This window comes from Oncorhynchus kisutch, linkage group LG10, assembly GCF_002021735.2.
Source record: "Oncorhynchus kisutch isolate 150728-3 linkage group LG10, Okis_V2, whole genome shotgun sequence".
Classification (NCBI taxonomy): domain Eukaryota; kingdom Metazoa; phylum Chordata; class Actinopteri; order Salmoniformes; family Salmonidae; genus Oncorhynchus; species Oncorhynchus kisutch.
This window is the reverse complement of record NC_034183.2, coordinates 21,113,338-21,136,955: the sequence shown is the minus strand read 5'-3', so window position 1 is coordinate 21,136,955 and position 23,618 is coordinate 21,113,338. Positions and strand designations below refer to the sequence as shown.

The 23,618-nt window shown below is 46.4% G+C and overlaps 1 protein-coding gene across 2 annotated transcripts in view; it reads left to right on the top strand.

Annotated features, from left to right (window-relative positions):
- LOC109897898 (metalloprotease TIKI2) overlaps positions 1-23,618 on the top strand; it is a 108,598-nt gene that overhangs the window by 73,178 nt on the left and 11,802 nt on the right. For both annotated transcript variants that reach the window (XM_031833302.1, XM_020492550.2), the window contains exon 4: positions 5,218-5,392. In XM_031833302.1, coding sequence (XP_031689162.1) covers positions 5,218-5,392 — 175 coding nt within the window. The remainder of the gene's footprint in view (positions 1-5,217; positions 5,393-23,618) is intronic.

The following is a 23,618-nucleotide window of genomic DNA, read 5'->3' as shown; positions in this document are numbered from 1 at the left end:
GTCCCCTTTTTTGGGCAGGAGAGTCAGAGCCGCCCGACGGAAGCTCATCAGCAACTCTCCTACCCCGACGCATTCACGTAACACGCAACAGAAGTCCTGTCCTATTATTCCCCAGAATGTTTTATAAAACTCCACTGGGAGTCCATCGTCCCCCGGTGCACGACCGGGGGACATCTGGGTTACTGCCTCTGCCAGTTCATGGGACAACAGAGGAATGTCCATTTCATCCCTCTGTGCCAGATAGAGCTTAGGGAATCTTGCAAACAAGACCTGAGCACACATAGGATCACACATTTCTGCCCTATACAACTCAGTATAAAACACCACAGTCCCTTCCTGCATCTCCCCCACCACAGAGGTCACCCGCCCATCAGACAGCCGTAGACAATGCATACCCTTGGCTTCACCGCTTCACCGTCTTTCCAAACCAAAGAAGAAGGAGCTGAGAGCCTCCATCTCCTTGAGCATGGAGAACCTAGCTCTTACAAGTGCTCCCTTTGCTTGAACCTGGAAAATACTGCCCAGGTCCCTACGTAATTCAGCTAAATTAGCCTCGAGGTCTACATTGCCTTGCCCCACCATCTCTACCTCCATCTCACTAAATCAACGCTCTAGTTCCCCCAATACTCTCCTAGCCTCTGAGGATGAGAGAGCTGTATATTGTTGACAGAAAAGCAGAATTTGGACTTTCCTCACATCCCACCATTGACTCAGAGACTCATACTCCTCTCTTCACTGCTCCCACCTTTCCCAAAAGGTCTGGAAACCTGAGCAAAAAGTGGCATCTTGTAAGAGCTTTACATTAAACTTCCAATAGGATTCCTGCCGAGGCCCTGGTGAAATGGACAGCCGAGCCATGGTTATGTGGTGATCTGAAAACCCCACCGGGAGAATGGAAGCGCCCAACAGCCTATTGCACCGATTCCTGGACATGTAAAATCGATTAAGCCGGGCTGCACTCACCCTAGTCCCAAAGACCTTCACCCATGTATACTGTCTTGTGTTGGGCTGCACTCACCCTAGCCCCAAAGACCTTCACCCATGTATACTGTCTGGTGTTGGGATGCTTAGTTCTCCAAACATCCACCCAGTCGAACTGATTAATGATGTCCCTTAACACTCCCACTGACACTGAATGAGGCTTTTCCCCATTTCTGTCTTTCGTTAAAATCCATTGTACCGTTCCAGTCCCCTCTGACCACCAGCGTCTCTTCAGGCGCTACCTGTGAGAGTTCCTGTCTAAAACTCCCAAATAGAACCCCACTCTCTCTCCCTGTGTTAGGCGCATACACATTTATAAAGACAAAACCCATGTTGTTCATTTCTGCTTTTACAACAAGCATCCTACCCCTACACACCTCCTTTGAGGAGAACATTTTTACAGACAGACCCGGTACAAAAAGGACTGCCACCCCTGCACTAACATTTGTCCCATGGCTCAACACACTTGCCCCTTTCCACCAGAGCCCCCAATTGACTTCATTCAACACATCACTATGTGTCTCCTGCAGAAACAACACCCGTACCTTTTTTGGTTTGACATATTCACCCAACACACTCCTCTTTCCCGCATCTCTGGCACCATTTATATTGAGCGAGCCTACCGAAGTCTCCAGAAGTCTACCGAAGTCTCCAGAAGAAGTGGGAGAAAAGCCAGCAAAGAAATAGACTAATAGCAAAGCTCAAAAAGCATCAGTGCCAGAAAGAAACTATACATCTAAAGTGTCTGAAGGTAGACCCTTACGCACAGTTGTGACCCACTTCCTCAACCTAAACCGTTTCCTGGGTGAGATGACACCATGCCCCTCATTTTTCATAGCATGTTGTACGGATCTTACAAACTTTCTTGGATAAATAACTCCTCATCGTCCTCTTCCTCAGATTCACTTTCCTCCTCTCCATCTCCCATCCTGACCACCTGCCCCTTCCTCTCTACTCTCCTCATCCACTAGCACAATCTGACTAGACCCAGCCTCATCTACACCACAATCCATAGCATGACTGGACCCAGCCTCATCTACACCACCATCCATAGCATGACTAGACCCAGCCTCATCTACACCACCATCCATAGCATGACTAGACCCAGCCTCATCTACACCACCATCCATAACCTGACTAGACCCAGCCTCATCTACACCACCATCCATAGCATGACTAGACCCAGTCTCATCTACACCACCATCCATAGCATGACTAGACCCAGCCTCATCTACACCACCATCCATAGCATGACTAGACCCAGCCTCATCTACACCACCATCCATAGCATGACTAGACCCAGCCTCATCTACACCACCATCCATAGCATGACTAGACCCAGCCTCATCTACACCACCATCTCTAGCATGACTAGACCCAGCCTCATCTACACCACCATCCATAGCATGACTAGACCCAGCTTCATCTACACCACCATCCATAGCATGACTAGGCCCAGCCTCTGCATCTCATTGCCCCCTGCACGTTGACCTCGATTTCCCCCACTGGCGCTTGTGCCCTCACCTTGTCTGCGGCCTTTATGTGGGCACGCAAAGCTTTTATTCCCTAAATCCCCACACTCAAAACACCGTAGACTATCTGTGCTGGCAAACCCTGCATAGAGCCCCTCACCATGCCTCACTTTAAAATGCACATTTAGTTGTTGTTCATTGTTTTTCAGAAACATAAACACTTGGGGCGGCAGGGTAGCCTAGTGGTTAGAGCGTTGGACTAGTAACCGGAAGGTTGCAAGTTCAAATCCCCGAGCTGACAAGGTACAAATCCACTGTTCCCAGGCCGTCATTGAAAATAAGAATTTGTTCTTAACTGACTTGCCTGGTTAAATAAAGGTTAAATAAAGGTTAAATAAACAACAACAAAAAAACACTTGCCTCCGGAACAAAACAACGTGCTTAACGGCATCAGTCTGAAAGCCTGCTGACACGAAAACCCCTAGCAAACTTACCGAAACGACTCAGCTCTTTCCTGAGGACACGAAAACCGCTAGCAAACTTACCGAAACGACTCAGCTCTTTCCTGAGGACACGAAAACCGCTAGCAAACTTACTGAAACGACTCAGCTCTTTCCTGAGGACATGAAAACCGCTAGCAAACTTACCGAAACGACTCAGCTCTTTCCTGAGGACACGAAAACCGCTAGCAAACTTACCGAAACGACTCAGCTCTTTCCTGAGGACACGAAAAAACGCTAGCAAACTTACCGAAACGACTCAGCTCTTTCCTGAGGACACGAAAACCGCTAGGAAACTTACCGAAACGACTCAGCTCTTTCCTGATTTGAGGCAAATTTGCAACTACCACCCTGGTCAAAGGGGTAGAAAGAGGTGAAATTTGCACCCAACACCCCTTCCAAATATTCCACAAGCAATTAGCCTACCAACCAAATTTGCTCTTTTCATGAAGACAACCACAGCTTTGTTCATCCTAGAAGCAGAATGTATAAATTCAGCTCCTACCTGTTCACCGACTGCAAGCAAAACCTACTCCACTTTAACTCCATTCTAAGGAACACGCCTGAATCCATGCCGTATCGACAGCGTCTCCTCCGCGCTAGGTTGAGAAGCCATCGCGCACACACCACACCTTCCAAACCCCAGGAAACTAACTCTGTCCTCTTCCACCCTAACTTTGAAAAAATCTGTGGATACCGCTAAAATAAATAGTGCATTAACCCTCCACCATAGAAAAAATAAATGTAAAGAAAAGACCAAGGACAGAATAAAAAATTTTTTTAGGACAGAGCCCTCCACACCAGACACTCAAACTCCAAAAAACTCCCAGCATACACTACAAGAGAGAGCGAGAGAGACAGAGAGAGGAGATTAAGAGAGAGAGAGAGTTGACAGAGAGAGACAGACAGATATATTATTGGTGAGAGAGAGACAAAGAGAGGAGATTAAGAGAGTGTGAGATGGGAGAGAGGGATGAGAGTGTTTTGGGGGAGTGTGTGAGATAGAGACTGCATGCTAACAGGAGTACGACAGCTGACCCATCTATGTCTCAGCGCAACCCACCACAGACACACACACATGTACGTGATTAGGAGCTTTCCATGCTCCCTTGGCTTTCAGCTCTCCAGTCCTCCTCATGACTTTTAGTGCTGCAGCTCAATAAGACACAGCAGCTACAGGTGTCCAGAACATACAGTACAGTATACAGTACTTTTCAAGGCCCTCTGGGCAATCAGTCTTTAAAGCCCCAAGAGACATGATATACTCTCCTCTCTCTCTCTCTCTCTCTCTCTCTCTCTCTCTCTCTCTCTCTCTCTCACAGCCCATGCACAGCCCTGTTCTCTCTGACCTCTCTCCTGATAACCCCTTCCTGTCATTACCCTCCCTCCTCCCCCCTCACTCCCTCCATCTCCACTGGGGGGAGTAGCCCTGGTCAGGAAGTGGAGAGGAACTTGCTCCTAACAAATGCTTTGACCCCAGAGCTGGAAGGAAGTGAACAGGATACTCCCAGAGAACAGCACAGGGATGTGGCTCAGATGCAGTCTGCTCTGCTGCCTCCTGGCCCCCGGTGTGTGTGTGTCTTTCAGAGCAGCTTTATAATAGAGCAGGGCCTCTGTAACCGTGGCCCTTGAGGCCCCCCTCTAAACACAAGACTTCCCTCCCCTCCTGCTCCTCCTGGACCCCTGATCATCTCTGCAGATTAATGGACTGTCTATCCCTCTGAGCTGGCCAAGAGCTGACTACATCCAGGAAGCTGTCTGCTGTAAATCAATCAAACCCCAATTAAACACACATTCACACACACACATGCAAGCAGGCATGCAAACACACACACACACATCAGCAGAGTAGAGCTGTGTCATTTTCTCTCTCTCTCTCTCTCTCTCTCTCTCTCTCTCTCTCTCTCTCTCTCTCTCTCTCTCTGTCTCTCTCTCTCTCTGTCTCTCTCTCTCTGGTGGTCATTTTCCATCAGGCTGTCATGCAACACACGCTGGCACAAATGTCAGGAACACTTTCTCCTGCCAGGTCTCACACAGGCACTTGTGTGTGCCAGGACGTCACTAACACCCTCCCTCTCCGACTCTGTCCTTGTCTCTTTCCTCTTCCCTGGTTCTCTCACTCTGTCCTCTCTTTCCTCTTCCCTCCTTCTCCCACTCTGTCCTTCTCTTTCCCCTCCCTCTCTTCCATTCTCTCTTCTCTCTCCCCCGCCCCCTCTCTCCCCCTCTCTCTACCCCCGTCCCCCCCCCCCCCGTCCCCCTCTCAGCTCCCTCACTTCATCAACAGTTCCCTGCCGGCCCATGAGAAGACCACGGCACTTCAGATTGACAACTACTTCCGCCAGGAGCTCATCTACAAACGCAATGAGCGAATGGCACGCCGCATCTCCGCCCTCATCCAGCGAAACCCCTCCCAGACCTTCTTCTTTGCTTTTGGTGCAGGTGAGTGGGAAGGGTTGTAAGGTTATGAGTCCAGTTAACCACATAACACTCATCTAAGGTCAGTTTCACATTTTACCACTTTATTTTCTTGATTTATTTCACCTTTATTTAACCAGGTAGGCTAGTTGAGAACAAGTTCTCATTTGCAACTGTGACCTGGCCAAGATAAAGCATAGCAGTGTGAACAGACAACACAGAGTTACACATGGAGTAAACAATTAACAAGTCAATAACACAGTAGAAAAAAAAGATTGTCTATATACATTGTGTGCAAAAGGCATGAGGAGGTAGGCGAATAATTACAATTTTGCAGATTAACACTGGAGTGATAAATGATCAGATGGTCATGTACAGGTAGAGATATTGGTGTGCAAAAGAAAAGTAAATAAATATAAACAGTATGGGGATGAGGTAGGTAAAATTGGGTGGGCTATTTACCGATAGACTATGTACAGCTGCAGCGATCGGTTAGCTGCTCAGATAGCAGATGTTTGAAGTTGGTGAGGGAGATAAAAGTCTCCAACTTCAGCGATTTTTGCAATTCGTTCCAGTCACAGGCAGCAGAGAACTGGAACGAAAGGGTTAGGTTAGGATTTAGGGAGGGTAAGCTCAACCTAGATCTGTGCCTATGGGCACCTCTATGGGACCCCATCTATGGTACTCTGTTGTGCTCACAGAAACTGTGTGTTCGTCTTTCACAAACCCTGAAGCTTAGTTATTTGACATTGGGAGCTGGAAGTGGCTGCAGGGTGGATGACGGCGACAGTAGTAAATTATAGATTACCTGTCTTTATGGCCCAGTCAGAGGTGGGTTTTGGCAGCCAGAGGACAGGAGACAGATGAAGGCTGGAGGCCATGTTCACAGTGCTGCCCTGCACCTCAGCCCACCGTTAGCTCTCCCCAGCCACCAGTAAAGACTAATGGGGCGTAGAGAGGAGAGGAGAGGAGAGGAGAGGAGAGGAGAGGAGAGGAGAGGAGAGGAGAGGAGAGGAGAGGAGAGGAGAGGAGAGGAGAGGAGAGGAGAGGAGAGCTTACACCCAACATCTCAGTGGAGGCAAGGAATGCTCACGGATACAGTTACATCTACATCTGCACAGTGTCTGAATGTCTGGTTGTGTGTGTTTGTGTGTGGGTCTGTGTGTATGGGGGGGACAGCGAGTGAGAAAGAGATATCAGGTTTGTGTCTGGTTAGTGTTTGTACCCATGTTAATGTGTTTACGCTGAGCAAAATGCTCTCAATCTTGTGTTTGAAAGCTGGAGAAAGTGCAGGACAATAATAGTCTTCAATTGTTCCCAGATCTCTGGCATGTAGAAACACATGTAAAATACACACATGCACAAACACACACACACACACACACACAACAGCAGTTCCCTCCCAAATCCAGAAATGAAGAAACCATGAGATGTTTGTTTCAATTATCATTCCACACTAATGCTGCTAATGTTTCCTGAATGTTGCAGTGTGTCCTGGGGGAGAGGGGAGTGTGTGTATGTGTGTAAATGGGTGGTGCAGTCTCCTGGGTGTGTGCTTAGTGCTGTGCACCATACTGCATGATTAATGCTGATCGCCTGGTTCCTTCCTCTGAGCATTTTTCACTCCCTCGCTCCTTCTACCCAGTGTTTGGACAAGGCCACTGCAGCAATAACCAGCTGTGCAGAGATAGAGTGTGCACAGTATGTGTGTGTACAGTATGTGTGTTTGTGTGTGTGTGTGTGTGTGTACATGATTATACTGTAAGTGTACTATAGCTGTGTGTTCACAAGTGTACACACTTTCCCATTCTACATCACTCTGATGTAGGGCTGGTGTAGGGTGGAGTTGGAGGTATAGACTCTGATGTAGGGCTGGTGTAGGGTGGAGTTGGAGGTATAGACTGATGTAGGGCTGGTTTATGGTAGGTTTGGAGGTATAGACTCTGATGTAGGGCTGGTGTAGGGTGGAGTTGGAGGTATAGACTCTGATGTAGGGCTGGTGTAAGGTGGAGTTGGAGGTATAGACTCTGATGTAGGGCTGGTGTAAGGTGGAGTTGGAGGTATAGACTCTGATGTAGGGCTGGTGTACGGTGGAGTTGGAGGTATAGACTCTGATGTAGGGCTGGTGTAAGGTGGAGTTGGAGGAATAGACTCTGATGTAGGGCTGGTGTAGTGTGGAGTTGGAGGTATAGACTCTGATGTAGGGCTGGTGTAAGGTGGAGTTGGAGGAATAGACTCTGATGTAGGGCTGGTGTAGGGTGGAGTTGGAGGTATAGACTCTGATGTAGGGCTGGTGTAGGGTGGAGTTGGAGGTATAGACTCTGATGTAGGGCTGGTGTAGGGTGGAGTTGGAGGTATAGACTGATGTAGGGCTGGTGTAGGGTGGAGTTGGAGGTATAGACTGTGATGTAGGGCTGGTGTAGGGTGGAGTTGGAGGTATAGACTCTGATGTAGGGCTGGTGTAGGGTGGAGTTGGAGGTATAGACTGTGATGTAGGGCTGTTGTAGGGTGGAATTGAAGGTATAGACTCTGATGTAGGGCTTGTGTAGGGTGGAGTTGGAAGTATAGACTGATGTAGGGCTGGTTTATGGTAGATTTGGAGGTATAGACTCTGATGTAGGGCTGGTGTAAGGTGGAGATGGTGGTATAGACTCTGATGTAGGGCTGGTGTAGGGTGGAGTTGGAGGTATTGACTCTGATGTAGAGTTCGTGTAGTGTGGAGTTGGAGGTATAGAACTGGTGTATAAGATTTGGTGTATGGCCTGTGATGACCTCACCTGGGTGCCTGGTGAACAGGATAGTGCCAAGTCACCTGTTGGCCATCTGTCTGTCTGTCTGCGTTCCTTCAGCTGACAGGCCGGTGTGTGTGTGACTATGTGTCTGTGTCTGTGTGTGTGTGAGGGCTGACAGGTAGTGTGAGCTGATGACCGGGCAGTAACCCAGGAGTACAGACGCGAGCGCCAGGCCGTGGAGAACTACGTTTCCTCTAGGTTCTCTCCCAGGCGCCTGAAGCAGCTCTCAGAGAAGCAGATATCAAAATATCCCACAGTCACCTTCTGACATCATCTTCTGGTAACACTTTACTTATGAAGTGTTAAATTGGCTGATAAATATGCATAGCACCTTATAGATTTAGCCATAGAGCATAGTACTGGTGAGGCCTATGGGAACACTGTACTCTGCCATCGTCTTCTTTCTGTCAGTTTATTGGCTCAGCTCTGTCTGTCTCTGCTTTCATATCTGTCTGTCCGTCTGTCTCTGTCTTAATCACAGTATTTCTGTCTCTGTATCATCACTGTCTGTTTGTATTTCTCTCTCTGTGTCTGTCTGTCTTGGCCCATCGGTCCAGGGCCTTCTCTGACACCTTCTCCATCATCCCAGCTGCAGACTCTTCAGAGCAAAGCAGAGCTGGAGGAGAAATAGTGTTTATAAGAGCTCCTTCCTTCCATATGGCTGATAACTATTAACGTTCCCCGCTGCATTTGCCTTGGACGCCGTACTACAGGAACCATGTCCAGACTACAGAAAGAAGAACGGGAGGAAAAGAGCGGGCGTCCAGGTTAAGGCATTCTAGAGTTACCCGTGCCGTTTTATGACTTTTCCGGGGGTAATTAAACCATACGATATGTGTATAAAGTGGTTTGGGCAGGCCACCCATTTTGCCACAGCACCCCCCCTCCCCTCCATCTTGCCACAGCATCCGCTTATTTATGAAAATCAAGAGGGGATCATGGAGTCATAACATAACAAGCAGAAAATAAATGCTCTATCCAACAGAAATTCTGAGTGGTCGTTATAGTGACAGTGGTGTTACAGTATGAGTGGTGTTACAGTGACAGTGTTACAGTGAGAGTGGTGTTACAGTGACAGTGGTGTTACAGTGACAGTGGTGTTACAGTATGAGTGGTGTTACAGTGACAGTGTTGTTACAGCGAGAGTGGTGTTACAGTGACAGTGGTGTTACAGTATGAGTGGTGTTACAGTGACAGTGTTGTTACAGTGAGAGTGGTGTTACAGTGACAGTGGTGTTACAGTATGAGTGGTGTTACAGTGAGAGTGGTGTTACAGTGACAGTGTTACAGTGAGAGTGGTGTTACAGTGACAGTGGTGTTACAGTATGAGTGGTGTTACAGTGACAGTGTTGTTACAGTGAGAGTGGTGTTACAGTATGAGTGGTGTTACAGTGAGAGTGGTGTTACAGTGAGAGTGGTGTTACAGTGACAGAGTTGTTACAGTGAGAGTGGTGTTACAGTATGAGTGGTGTTACAGTGACAGTGTTGTTACAGTGAGAGTGGTGTTACAGTGACAGTGGTGTTACAGTATGAGTGGTGTTACAGTGAGAGTGGTGTTACAGTGACAGTGGTGTTACAGTATGAGTGGTGTTACAGTGACAGTGTTACAGTGAGAGTGGTGTTACAGTGACAGTGGTGTTACAGTATGAGTGGTGTTACAGTGACAGTGTTGTTACAGTGAGAGTGGTGTTACAGTGACAGTGGTGTTACAGTATGAGTGGTGTTACAGTGAGAGTGGTGTTACAGTGAGAGTGGTGTTACAGTGACAGTGTTGTTACAGTGACAGTGGTGTTACAGTGACAGTGGTGTTACAGTGACAGTGGTGTTACAGTGAGAGTGGTGTTACAGTGACAGTGTTGTTACAGTGAGAGTGGTGGTACAGTGAGAGTGGTGTTACAGTGAGAGTGGTGTTACAGTGACAGTGTTGTTACAGTGACAGTGGTGTTACAGTGAGAGTGGTGTTACAGTGAGAGTGGTGTTACAGTGACAGTGGTGTTACAGTATGAGTGGTGTGACAGTGGTGTTACAGTATGAGTGGTGTTACAGTGACAGTGTTGTTACAGTGAGAGTGGTGTTACAGTGACAGTGGTGTTACAGTATGAGTGGTGTTACAGTGAGAGTGGTGTTACAGTGAGAGTGGTGTTACAGTGACAGTGTTGTTACAGTGACAGTGGTGTTACAGTGAGAGTGGTGTTACAGTGACAGTGGTGTTACAGTGAGAGTGGTGTTACAGTGACAGTGTTGTTACAGTGAGAGTGGTGGTACAGTGAGAGTGGTGTTACAGTGAGAGTGGTGTTACAGTGACAGTGTTGTTACAGTGACAGTGGTGTTACAGTGAGAGTGGTGTTACAGTGAGAGTGGTGTTACAGTGACAGTGGTGTTACAGTATGAGTGGTGTGACAGTGTTGTTACAGTGAGAGTGGTGTTACAGTGACAGTGGTGTTACAGTATGAGTGGTGTTACAGTGACAGTGTTGTTACAGTGAGAGTGGTGTTACAGTGACAGTGGTGTTACAGTGAGAGTGGTGTTACAGTGACAGTGTTGTTACAGTGAGAGTGGTGTTACAGTATGAGTGGTGTTACAGTGACAGTGTTGTTACAGTGACAGTGGTGTTACAGTGAGAGTGGTGTTACAGTGACAGTGGTGTTACAGTGAGAGTGGTGTTACAGTGACAGTGTTGTTACAGTGACAGTGGTGTTACAGTGACAGTGGTGTTACAGTGAGAGTTTAGTTACAATGAGAGTGGCGTTACAGTGACAGTGTTGTTACATTGAGAGTGTTGTTACAGTGAGAGTGGTGTTACAGTGAGAGTGGTGTTACAGTGAGAGTGGTGTTACAGTAAGAGAAGCGTTACAGTGAGAGTGGTGTTACAGTGAAAGTTGTGTTACACTGAGAGTGGTGTTACACTGAGAGTGGTGTTACAGTGACAGTGTTGTTACAGTGAGAGCGGTGCTACAATGGCAGTGTTGTTACGGGGAGAGTGGTGTAACAGTGAGTGTGGTGTTACAGTGAGAGTGGTGTTACAGGGACAGTGTTGTTACAGTATGAGTGGTGTTACAGTGACAGTGTTGTTACAGTGAGAGTGGTGTTACAGTGACAGTGGTGTTACAGTATGAGTGGTGTTACAGTGAGAGTGGTGTTACAGTGACAGTGGTGTTACAGTATGAGTGGTGTTACAGTGAGAGTGGTGTTACAGTGACAGTGTTACAGTGAGAGTGGTGTTACAGTGACAGTGGTGTTACAGTATGAGTGGTGTTACAGTGACAGTGTTGTTACAGTGAGAGTGGTGTTACAGTGACAGTGGTGTTACAGTATGAGTGGTGTTACAGTGAGAGTGGTGTTACAGTGAGAGTGGTGTTACAGTGACAGTGTTGTTACAGTGACAGTGGTGTTACAGTGAGAGTGGTGTTACAGTGACAGTGTTGTTACAGTGAGAGTGGTGGTACAGTGAGAGTGGTGTTACAGTGAGAGTGGTGTTACAGTGACAGTGTTGTTACAGTGACAGTGGTGTTACAGTGACAGTGGTGTTACAGTATGAGTGGTGTTACAGTGACAGTGGTGTTACAGTATGAGTGGTGTTACAGTGAGAGTGGTGTTACAGTGAGAGTGGTGTTACAGTGACAGTGTTGTTACAGTGACAGTGGTGTTACAGTGAGAGTGGTGTTACAGTGACAGTGTTGTTACAGTGAGAGTGGTGGTACAGTGAGAGTGGTGTTACAGTGAGAGTGGTGTTACAGTGACAGTGGTGTTACAGTGAGAGTGGTGTTACAGTGACAGTGGTGTTACAGTATGAGTGGTGTGACAGTGTTGTTACAGTGAGAGTGGTGTTACAGTGACAGTGGTGTTACAGTATGAGTGGTGTTACAGTGACAGTGTTGTTACAGTGAGAGTGGTGTTACAGTGAGAGTGGTGTTACAGTGACAGTGTTGTTACAGTGAGAGTGGTGTTACAGTATGAGTGGTGTTACAGTGACAGTGTTGTTACAGTGACAGTGGTGTTACAGTGAGAGTGGTGTTACAGTGACAGTGGTGTTACAGTGAGAGTGGTGTTACAGTGACAGTGGTGTTACAGTGAGAGTGGTGTTACAGTGACAGTGTTGTTACAGTGACAGTGGTGTTACAGTGACAGTGTTGTTACAGTGAGAGTTTAGTTACAATGAGAGTGGCGTTACAGTGACAGTGTTGTTACATTGAGAGTGTTGTTACAGTGAGAGTGGTGTTACAGTGAGAGTGGTGTTACAGTGAGAGTGGTGTTACAGTAAGAGAAGCGTTACAGTGAGAGTGGTGTTACAGTGAAAGTTGTGTTACACTGAGAGTGGTGTTACACTGAGAGTGGTGTTACAGTGACAGTGTTGTTACAGTGAGAGGGGTGCTACAATGGCAGTGTTGTTACGGGGAGAGTGGTGTAACAGTGAGTGTGGTGTTACAGTGAGAGTGGTGTTACAGGGACAGTGTTGTTACAGTATGAGTGGTGTTACAGTGAGAGGGGGCTAGAGGTCGACCGATTAATCGGAATGACCGATTAATTAGGGCCGATTTCAAGTTTTCATAACAATCGGAAATTTGTATTTTTGGGCACTGATTTTGCCGATTTAATTATTATTATTTTATTTTTTTCTACCTTTATTTAACTAGGAGTCCGTTAAAGTCCGTTAAAGAACACATTCTTATTTTCAATGACGGCCTAGGAACGGTGGGTTAACCGCCTTGTTCAGGGGCAGAATGACAGATTTTGCAACCTTACAGTTAACTACCACCTGCCTCTTATTGCACTCCACGAGGAGCCTGCCTGTTAAGCGAATGGAGTAGAAGCCAAGGTAAGTTGCTAGCTAGCCTTAAACTTATCTTATAAAAAACAATCAATCAATCATAATCACTAGTTATAACTACACATGGTTGCTGATATTACTAGTTTATCTAGCGTGTCCTGCGTTGCATATAATTGATGCAACACTGGGGGATGATTTAACAAAAGCGCATTTGCGAAAAAAGCACAATCGTTGGTTGATTGTACCTAACCATAAACACCAATGCCTTTCTTAAAATCAATACACAGAAGTATATATTTTTAAACCTGCATATTTAGCTAAAAGAAATCCAGGTTAGCAGGCAATATTAACCAGGTGAAATTGTGTCATTTCTTTTGCGTTCATTGCACACAGAGTCAGGGTATGTGCAACAGTTTGGGCCGCCTGGCTCATTGCGAACTAATTTGCCTGAGTTTTACGTAATTATGACATAACATTGATGGTTGTGCAATGTAACAAGAATATTTAGACTTAGGGATGCCACCTGTTAGATAAAATACAGAACAGTTCCGTATTTCACTGAAATAATAAACGTTTTGTTTTCAAAATGATAGTTTACGGATTCGACCATATTAATGACCAAAGGCTCGTATTTCTGTGTGTTATTATGTTATAATTAAGTCTATGATTTGATAGAGCAGTCTGACTGAGCGATGGTAGGCAGCAGCAGGCTCGTAAGCATTCATTCAAACAGCACTTTCGTGCGTTTTTCTAGCAGCTCTTCGCAAGCACAGCGCTGTTTATGACTTCAAGCCTATCAACCTAATGGCTGGTGTAAAATAGTCCTATAAATACTATATTAACTACAACCTAAAACCTCTTACCTTGGAATATTGAAGTCTCATGTTAAAAGGAACCACTAACTTTCATATGTTCTCATGTTCTGAGCAAGGAACTCAAATGTTAGCTTTTTTACATGGCACATATTGCACATTTACTTCTCCAACACTTTGTTTTTGCATTATTTAAACCAAATTGAAATGTAATTAATGTATTATATTAAGTTTTTAAAAAGTGTTCATGGGCCTCCCGGGTGGCACAGTGGTTAAGGGTGCTGTACTGCAGCGCCAGCTGTGCCACCAGCGGGTGGGTTTGCGCCTTGCTTTGTCGTAACCGGCCGCGACCGGGAGGTACGTGGGGCGACGCACAATTGGCCTAGCGTCGTCCGGGTTAGGGAGGGTTTGGCCGGTAGGGATATCCTTGTCTCATCGCGCACCAGCGACTCCTGTGGCAGGCCGGGCACAGTGCACGCTAACCAAGGTTGCCAGGTGCACGGTGTTTCCTCCAACACATTGGTGCGGCTGGCTTCCGGGTTGGATGCGCGCTGTGTTAAGAAGCAGTGCGGCTTGGTTGGGTTGTGTATTGGAGGACGCATGACTTTCAACCTTCGTCTCTCCCTAGCCCGTATGGGAGTTGTAGCGATGAGACAAGATAGTAGCTACTAACAATTGGATACCACGGAATTGGGGAGAAAAAGGTTCATTCAGTATTACAAATACATTTTATTTTTTTTAATCGGCTGATTAATCGGTATCTGCTTTTTTTGGTCCTCCAATTAATCGGTATCGGCGCTGAAAAAAATCATAATCGGTCGACCTCTAGTTGGGACAGGTGGAATTGTTCTCACAGGAACTGACTTTATATACAGATGTATCCAGCAGTGTCTCCACCCTTCCTCTCTCTATCTATCCATCTCTCTCCCCCATCTGCTCCTTTTATCTTCAGTGCTTTGTTCTTCAGGGAGCTCATCATGTGACTGTACTGTAAGAGCCAGACTGTTACTGTACTGTTACTGTGGTGTAACATCCAGAATCCTGGGCAGCAGCCTTCTACTGTAAGGACTGTGGCAGTACAGCATACCACACTGGTGATCTGGCCAAGACAATGTTGTACACTTTTCCATGGACAGAATGACACAGCACCAGCTGATAGGAATTGGTTAAGAGCACACTCACAAGCACTTTCTCTTTCATTGGCCAACACACACACACACCACCTCTACATAACACACTAATATTCATGATCAGTTTGATGAGGAGGAGGTGGTGCGGCAGTGTGTTGGAGCAGCGTTTCAGAAGGTTCTCATTTGCTAATTCCTTGCTGCTGCCTACGTTCTATTATTGAAAACATCCCCTGGAATTTCCTCCAGCAACCACAGCCCAGCCACCACTTCACTGAGAAAGTGTGTTGCAGTGTGTGTGTGTGTGTGTTCGTCGTGTGTGTGTGTATACATGTGTGTCTGTAAGGGGACTGTGAGTTGTGAGTTGTATGACCTAGATAGTTGTTTATTAATGACTACAGCAATAAAATACATAATCAATATTTATATTTACTTTTGTCTGTTGCACAGAGTTTTTGTGTGCACTGTGTATGTGTGTTTATCTATACTAGGTTATTATTCCTGTCTGTTTGTTCAGACTTTAGATTTTTTTTTTTATAATATTAAAACAAAGAATATTTCAGTGCAGGTTTTTCCATTCTGTTGAAACGATGGTCCTATTGTTCCACTCTAGATTTCTCCTGCTTTGTCACAACGTCTCCCTCGTTCTCTCTTTCTTCTCTTCTCTCTCTTCCTCGTCTGTCTCTGTCTGCTTTCCTGTCTGCCTCCATCCCCCCTGTATCACACTGACGCCATCTCTCTCTCTTCTTTAACTCCATCTGCTCTGTCTCACTCTGTCTTTCCATGTCATCCCCTCCTCCCAGTAGGAACGTTTTATGGAAACAGAAAATAGTACAGAAGGATAGGAGGAGAAACAAAGGGACACCAGTGAAAGATGACTAGAGGTCTTGCACTGATAGCTCTGTATTGTATTTGTACAGGTGTGTCAGTGTGTGTGTTTGTTGTGTTGTGAATGTGTGTTTCTGTATTACTGTATCAGTGTGGCTGTATTATTTGACAGTGGTGCCTCTGTCCTGTTTTAGTGTCCACCCTGTTGGGCTAACGTGTCACTCCCTGCCTCCCCCTCTCCTACTCACCCCCTCCCGTGCGTGAGACTGACGATGCACAGGCCCCGTCTCCCGTGTCACTGGGCTGGGGCGGGGGTCAGCCTTTTTTGTCTTGCATACGTCTTTAACTCAAACATACAAGCACGCACACAGACACGCAAACACACACACAAGACAGGCAGATGCACACACACACAGGCACACATACAAGGTCTGTCTGATATTAGATCCACCACAAGTCAGAGCTGAAGAGGTGCGATATTAAAACGTAATCTTTGCATCAGTCATCTCCCCATTAGCAGCAGACCCAGTGTGGAGCCTCATCACTTGCCTGTCTCCAACTCTCCTTACAGTCTCTATACAGCGCAAGGCAGCAGCATGAAAATCTCTCACAAACATTTTATTGACATTATTACATATTTTACATACACAACCATTCAAAAGTTTGGGGTCACTTAAAAATTTCCTTGTTTTTGAAAGAAAAGCAACATTTTTGTTCATTAAAATAACATCCAATTGATCAGAAATGCAATGTTGTCACGTTCTGACCTTGTTTTGTCTTTTGTTTTAGTATGGTCAGGGCGTGAGTTGGGTGGGTTGTCTATGTTCGTTTTCTAGGATTTGCCATTTCAGTGTTTGACCTGGTATGGTTCTCAATCAGAGGCAGCTGTCAATCGTTGTCCCTGATTGAGAACCATATTTAGGGAGCCTGGTGTCTATTGTGTTTTGTGGGTGGTTGTTTTCTGTCTTTGTGTGTCTCCACCAGACAGAACTGTTTCGGTTGTTTTCTGTCTTTGTGTGTCTGCACCAGACAGAACTGTTTCTGTTGTTTTCTGTCTTTGTGTGTCTGCACCAGACAGAACTGTTTCTGTTGTTTTCTGTCTTTGTGTGTCTCCACCAGACAGAACTGTTTCGGTTGTTTTCTGTCTTTGTGTGTCTGCACCAGACAGAACTGTTTCTGTTGTTTTCTGTCTTTGTGTGTCTCCACCAGACAGAACTGTTTCTGTTGTTTTCTGTCTTTATGTGTCTCCACCAGACAACTGTTTCTGTTGTTTTCTGTCTTTATGTGTCTGCACCAGACAGAACTGTTTCTGTTGTTTTCTGTCTTTGTGTGTCTGCACCAGACAGAACTGTTTCGGTTGTTTTCTGTGTTTGTGTGTCTCCACCAGACAGAACTGTTTCTGTTGTTTTCTGTCTTTGTGTGTCTGCACCAGACAGAACTGTTTCTGTTGTTTTCTGTCTTTGTTTTCTGTCTCTGTTCCAAGATGGCGTAGCAGTAAGTCGTCCTGTCGTGTCCCTGTATATTTCGTTTATTTTTCGTTTTTTACATATTTTTCGTTTTTCACATAGCTATCCCTTTAAAAACATTTTGCTAAACCTAAGCTTCCAAATACTCTCCTGCTACCCGCCTCACCCAATGTAGCTATTTTTCCTAAAGTATTTATACTTACTTCGGAACCCCTCAACTGAAGCTAGCCAGCTAACCACCAGCTATGCTAGCGGTCTTCAGCTAACCGGTCATCAGCTAACCTGTAGTTCGGAAAGCTCTCGCCAGTTCGAACAACGCGTCTCTAACCAGAGCATAACGGACCTATTTATTTTTCATCCCCGGATTCCCACCACAAACGGAAATTTTTTCAGCTGGATTTTTCAGCTGGATCTTCACAACTAGCTATCTAGCTAAACCGCAACCCCGGATGATTACCCCTGGCTAGCGTTTCCACCCACTTAGCTTGAAGCTAGCCCGGCCTGCGCTACCACCGTAGCATACTCCTGAGCTACAATACCCGGGCCCACGACCGGTCTATCGATGTCACCGCATGAAGAGGAATAAACAGACTCACCCCATCGCGACGTCCCCCAAAGGCTAACTCTCTAGCCCTCGCTATCTCCCTGCTTGCTAATTCGGCCTGCTAACTGCTAGCTTGTCCAGCTCCGGTCCGCTAACTGCTACCTTGTCTAGCCCGGGCCTACAAACTGTTAGCTTGTTAGCACAGGCCTGCTAACCGCCTGAATCGCAGCGTCCCAAACGCTCACCGGACCCATATTTACTTTCTATCTCTTTTGACTTTTAATTTGTTTATACCTTCCGGAAACCTGCCTCACCCAATGTGATACGGAATCGCTATTATTTTTTATTTATTTTTAGAACACACTCAAGAACCTCCAGAAGCTAACCAGCTAACTAGCTACAAGCTATTTAGTCATTGTTAGTTTTTTTTTACCTGGATAACACTAGCCAGTCCAGCTTCCCTGCCCCATCCACCACTGCCCCCTGGACACTGATCTCTTGGCTACATAGCTGATGCACGCTGGACTGTCCATTAATCACGGTACTCCATTCTGCTTGTTTGTTTTATCTGTTGGCCCCGTTGCCTAGTCTACGCCATTTTACCTGCTGTTGTTGTGCTAGCTGATTAGCTGTTGTCTCACCTACTGTTTTAGCTAGCTTTCCCAATTCAACACCTGTGATTACTGTATGCCTCGCTGTATGTCTCTCTCAAATGTCAATATGCCTTGTATACTGTTGTTCAGGTTAGTTATCATTGTTTTAGTTCACAATGGAGCCCCTAGTTCCAAATCAAATCAAATCAAATTTATTTATATAGCCCTTCGTACATCAGCTGATATCTCAAAGTGCTGTACAGAAACCCAGCCTAAAACCCCAAACAGCAAGCAATGCAGGTGTAGAAGCACGGTGGCTAGGAAAAACTCCCTAGAAAGGCCAATACCTAGGAAGAAACCTAGAGAGGAACCAGGCTATGTGGGGTGGCCAGTCCTCTCCTGGCTGTGCCGGGTGGAGATTATAACAGAACATGGCCAAGATGTTCAAATGTTCATAAATGACCAGCATGGTCGAATAATAATAAGGCAGAACAGTTGAAACTGGAGCAGCAGCACAGTCAGGTGGAAGTTGAAACTGGAGCAGCAGCATGGCCAGGTGGACTGGGGACAGCAAGGAGTCATCATGTCAGGTAGTCCTGGGGCATGGTCCTAGTTCCACTCTTCATACCCCTGATAACTCCTTTGTCCCACCTCCCACACATGCGGTGACCTCACCCATTACTACCAGCATGTCCAGAGATACAACCTCTCTCATCATCACCCAGTGCCTGGGCTTACCTCCGCTGTACCCGCACCCCACCATACCCCTGTCTGCGCATTATGCCCTGAATATATTCTACCATGCCCAGAAACCTGCTCCTCTTATTCTCTGTCCCCAACGCTCTAGGCGACCAGTTTTGATAGCCTTTAGCCGCACCCTCATACTACTCCTTCTCTGTTCCGCGGGTGATGTGGAGGTAAACCCAGGCCCTGCATGTCCCCAGGCACCCTCATTTGTTGACTTCTGTGATCGAAAAAGCCTTGGTTTCATGCATGTCAACATCAGAAGCCTCCTCCCTAAGTTTGTCTTACTCACTGCTTTAGCACACTCTGCTAACCCTGATGTCCTTGCTGTGTCTGAATCCTGGATCAGGAAGGCCACCAAAAATTCAGAGATTTCCATACCCAACTATAACATCTTCCGTCAAGATAGAACTGCCAAAGGGGGAGGAGTTGCAGTTTACTGCAGAGATAGCCTGCAAAGTAATGTCATACTTTCCAGGTCCATACCCAAACAGTTCGAACTACTAATTTTGAAAATTACTCTCTCCAGAAATAAGTCTCTCACGGTTGCCGCCTCCTACCGACCCCCCTCAGCTCCCAGCTGTGCCCTGGACACCATTTGTGAATTGATCGCCCCCCATCTAGCTTCAGAGTTTGTTCTGTTAGGTGACCTAAACTGGGATATGCTTAACACCCCGCCAGTCCTACAATCTAAGCTAGATGCCCTCAATCTCACACAAATCATCAAGGAACCCACCAGGTACAACCCTAACTCTGTAAACAAGGGCACCCTCATAGACGTCATCCTGACCAACTGGCCCTCCAAATACACCTCCGCTGTCTTCAACCAGGATCTCAGCGATCACTGCCTCATTGCCTGTATCCGCTACGGAGCCGCAGTCAAATGACCACCCCTCATCACTGTCAAACGCTCCCTAAAACACTTCTGTGAGCAGGCCTTTCTAATCGACCTGGAAGGACATTGACCTCATCTCGTCAGTTGAGGATGCCTGGTCATTCTTTAAAAGTAACTTCCTCACCATTTTAGATAAGCATGCTCCGTTCAAAAAATGCAGAACTAAGAACAGATACAGCCCTTGGTTCACCCCAGACCTGACTGCCCTCGACCAGCACAAAAACATCCTGTGGCGGACTGCAATAGCATCGAATAGTCCCCGTGATATGCAACTGTTCAGGGAAGTCCGGAACCAATACACACAGTCAGTCAGGAAAGCTAAGGCCAGCTTCTTCAGGCAGAAGTTTGCATCCTGTAGCTCCAACTCCAAAAAGTTCTGGGACACTGTGAAGTCCATGGAGAACAAGAGCACCTCCTCCCAGCTGCCCACTGCACTGAGGCTAGGTAACACGGTCACCACTGATAAATCCATGATTATCGAAAACTTCAATAAGCATTTCTCAACGGCTGGCCATGCCTTCCGCCTGGCTACTTCAACCTCGGCCAACAGCTCCGCCCCCCCCGCAGCTCCTCGCCCAAGCCTCTCCAGGTTCTCCTTTACCCAAATCCAGATAGCAGATGTTCTGAAAGAGGTGCAAAACCTGGACCCGTACAAATCAGCTGGGCTTGACAATCTGGACCCTCTATTTCTGAAACTATCTGCCACCATTGCCGCAACCCCTATTACCAGCCTGTTCAACCTCTCTTTCATCTCGTCTGAGATCCCCAAGGATTGGAAAGCTGCCGCAGTCATCCCCCTCTTCAAAGGGGGAGACACCCTGGACCCAAACTGTTACAGACCTATATCCATCCTGCCCTGCCTATCTAAGGTCTTCGAAAGCCAAGTCAACAAACAGGTCACTGACCATCTCGAATCCCACCGTACCTTCTCCGCTGTGCAATCTGGTTTCCGAGCCGGTCATGGGTGCACCTCAGCCATACTCAAGGTACTAAACGATATCATAACCGCCATCGATAAAAGACAGTACTGTGCAGCCGTCTTCATCGACCTTGCCAAGGCTTTCGACTCTGTCAATCACCATATTCTTATCGACAGACTCAGTAGCCTCGGTTTTTCGGATGACTGCCTTGCCTGGTTCACCAATTACTTTGCAGACAGAGTTCAGTGAGTCAAATCGGAGGGCATGCTGTCCGGTCCTCTGGCAGTCTCTATGGGGGTGCCACAGGGTTCAATTCTCGGGCCGACTCTTTTCTCTGTGTATATCAATGATGTTGCTCTTGCTGCGGGCGATTCCCTGATCCACCTCTACGCAGACGACACCATTCTATATACTTTCGGCCCGTCTTTGGACACTGTGCTATCTAACCTCCAAACAAGCTTCAATGCCATACAACACTCCTTCCGTGGCCTCCAACTGCTCTTAAACTGGGGCGGCAGCGTAGCCTAGTGGTTAGAGCGTTGGACTAGTAACCGGAAGGTTGCGAGTTCAAACCCCCGAGCTGACAAGGTACAAATCTGTCGTTCTGCGCCTGAACAGGCAGTTAACCCACTGTTCCCAGGCCGTCATTGAAAATAAGAATGTGTTCTTAACTGACTTGCCTGGTTAAATAAAGGTAAAATAAAAATAAATAAATAAATAAACGCTAGTAAAACCAAATGCATGCTTTTCAACCGGTCGCTGCCTGCACCTGCATGCCCGGCTAGCATCACCACCCTGGATGGTTCCGACCTAGAATATGTGGACGTCTATAAGTACCTAGGTGTCTGGCTAGACTGCAAACTCTCCTTCCAGACTCATATCAAACATCTCCAATCGAAAATCAAATCAAGAGTCGGCTTTCTATTCCGCAACAAAGCCTCCTTCACTCACGCCGCCAAGCTTACCCTAGTAAAACTGACTATCCTACCGATCCTCGACTTTGGCGATGTCATCTACAAAATGGCTTCCAACACTCTACTCAGCAAACTGGATGCAGTCTATCACAGTGCCATCCGTTTTGTCACTAAAGCACCTTATACCACCCACCACTGCGACTTGTATGCTCTAGTCGGCTGGCCCTCGCTACATATTCGTCGCCAGACCCACTGGCTCCAGGTCATCTACAAGTCCATGCTAGGTAAAGCTCCGCCTTATCTCAGCTCACTGGTCACGATGGCAACGCCCATCCGTAGCACGCAACCATCACTCCTGTGTTCCAATGGCACGTTGTGTTAGCTAATCCAAGTTAATCATTTTAAAAGGCTAATTGATCATTAGAAAACCCTTTTGCAATTATATTAGCACAGCTGAAAACTGTTTTTCTGATTAAAGAAGCAATAAAACTGGCCTTCTTTAGACTAGTTGAGTATCTGGAACATCAGCATTTGTGGGTTCGGTTACAGGCTCAAAAAAGCCAGAAACAAAGAACTTTCTTCTGAAACGCGTCAGTCTATTCTTGTTTCTGAGAAATGAAGGCTATTCCATGTGAGAAATTGTCAAGAAACTGAAGATCTCGTACAACGCTGCGTACTACTCCCTTCACAGAACAGCGCAAACGGGCTCTAACCAGAATAGAAAGAGGAGTGGGAGGCCCCAGTGCACAACTAAGCAAGAGGACAAGTACATTAGAGTGTCTAGTTTGAGAAAGTCCTCAACTGTCAGCATCATTAAATATTACCCGCAAAACACCAGTCTCAACGTCAACAGTGAAGAGGCGACTCTGGGATACTGGCCTTCTAGACAGAGTTGCAAAGAAAAAGCCATATCTCAGACTGGCCAATAAAAAGAAAAGATTAAGAAGGGCAAAGGAACACAGACACTGGACAGAGGATCTCAATTAGACTTTTAAAATGATGGACTTGGATTAGCTAACACATTGCTATTGGAACACAGGAGTGATGGTTTCTGATAATGGGCCTCTGTACGCCTATGTAGATATTGCATTAAAAATCAGCTGTTTCCAGCTACAATAGTCATTTACAACATTAACAATGTCTACACTGAATTTCTGATCAATTTGATGTTATTTTAATGGACAACTAATGTGCTTTTCTTTAAAAAACAATAACATTTCTAAGTGACCCCAAACGTTTGAACGGTTGTGAATATTTTTCCTGACCCGTAATATATTATGTATGACACCTTCCCCCGTTATCATTCAAATAACTACTGATAACTAATCTAGTCTAAAATTAGGAGTTTGGGCTCATAGTGCTAGCCTCTCTCTCTGTCAGGCCCATAGACTCTGTCCCTCTCAAGCCCTGAGGGTTAGTTTAGCGTTATCCGGTGTGCTGGTGGGATTCCCAGGCAGCTCTAATTAGATGGAGGGCTCATTAGACTGCGGGTAGATTGCATGCTTCATTAGTCTCTTGAAAACATATCACAGCTCATTCAGCACTAATGGCTGCTACGCCACATTGCATTAAAACATGTACTCTCACTCCATCTCCATAACTCTCCTCTGGCTAATACAAATACACATGCACACACACTTTCTCTGGCACGCACACAAAAACACACACGCGTGCACACACACACACACACACGCGTGCACACACACACACACATTTTGCATGGACACAATTTGCGTAAAGTCTGTTATGAATTATTATGTATCAGCTGATCTGAGAGCTAAACCTGACGAGCATGTAGCAGAGGGGGCTTATTGCAATAAAGAGGGGATGAGGAGGTGAAAGTTGGA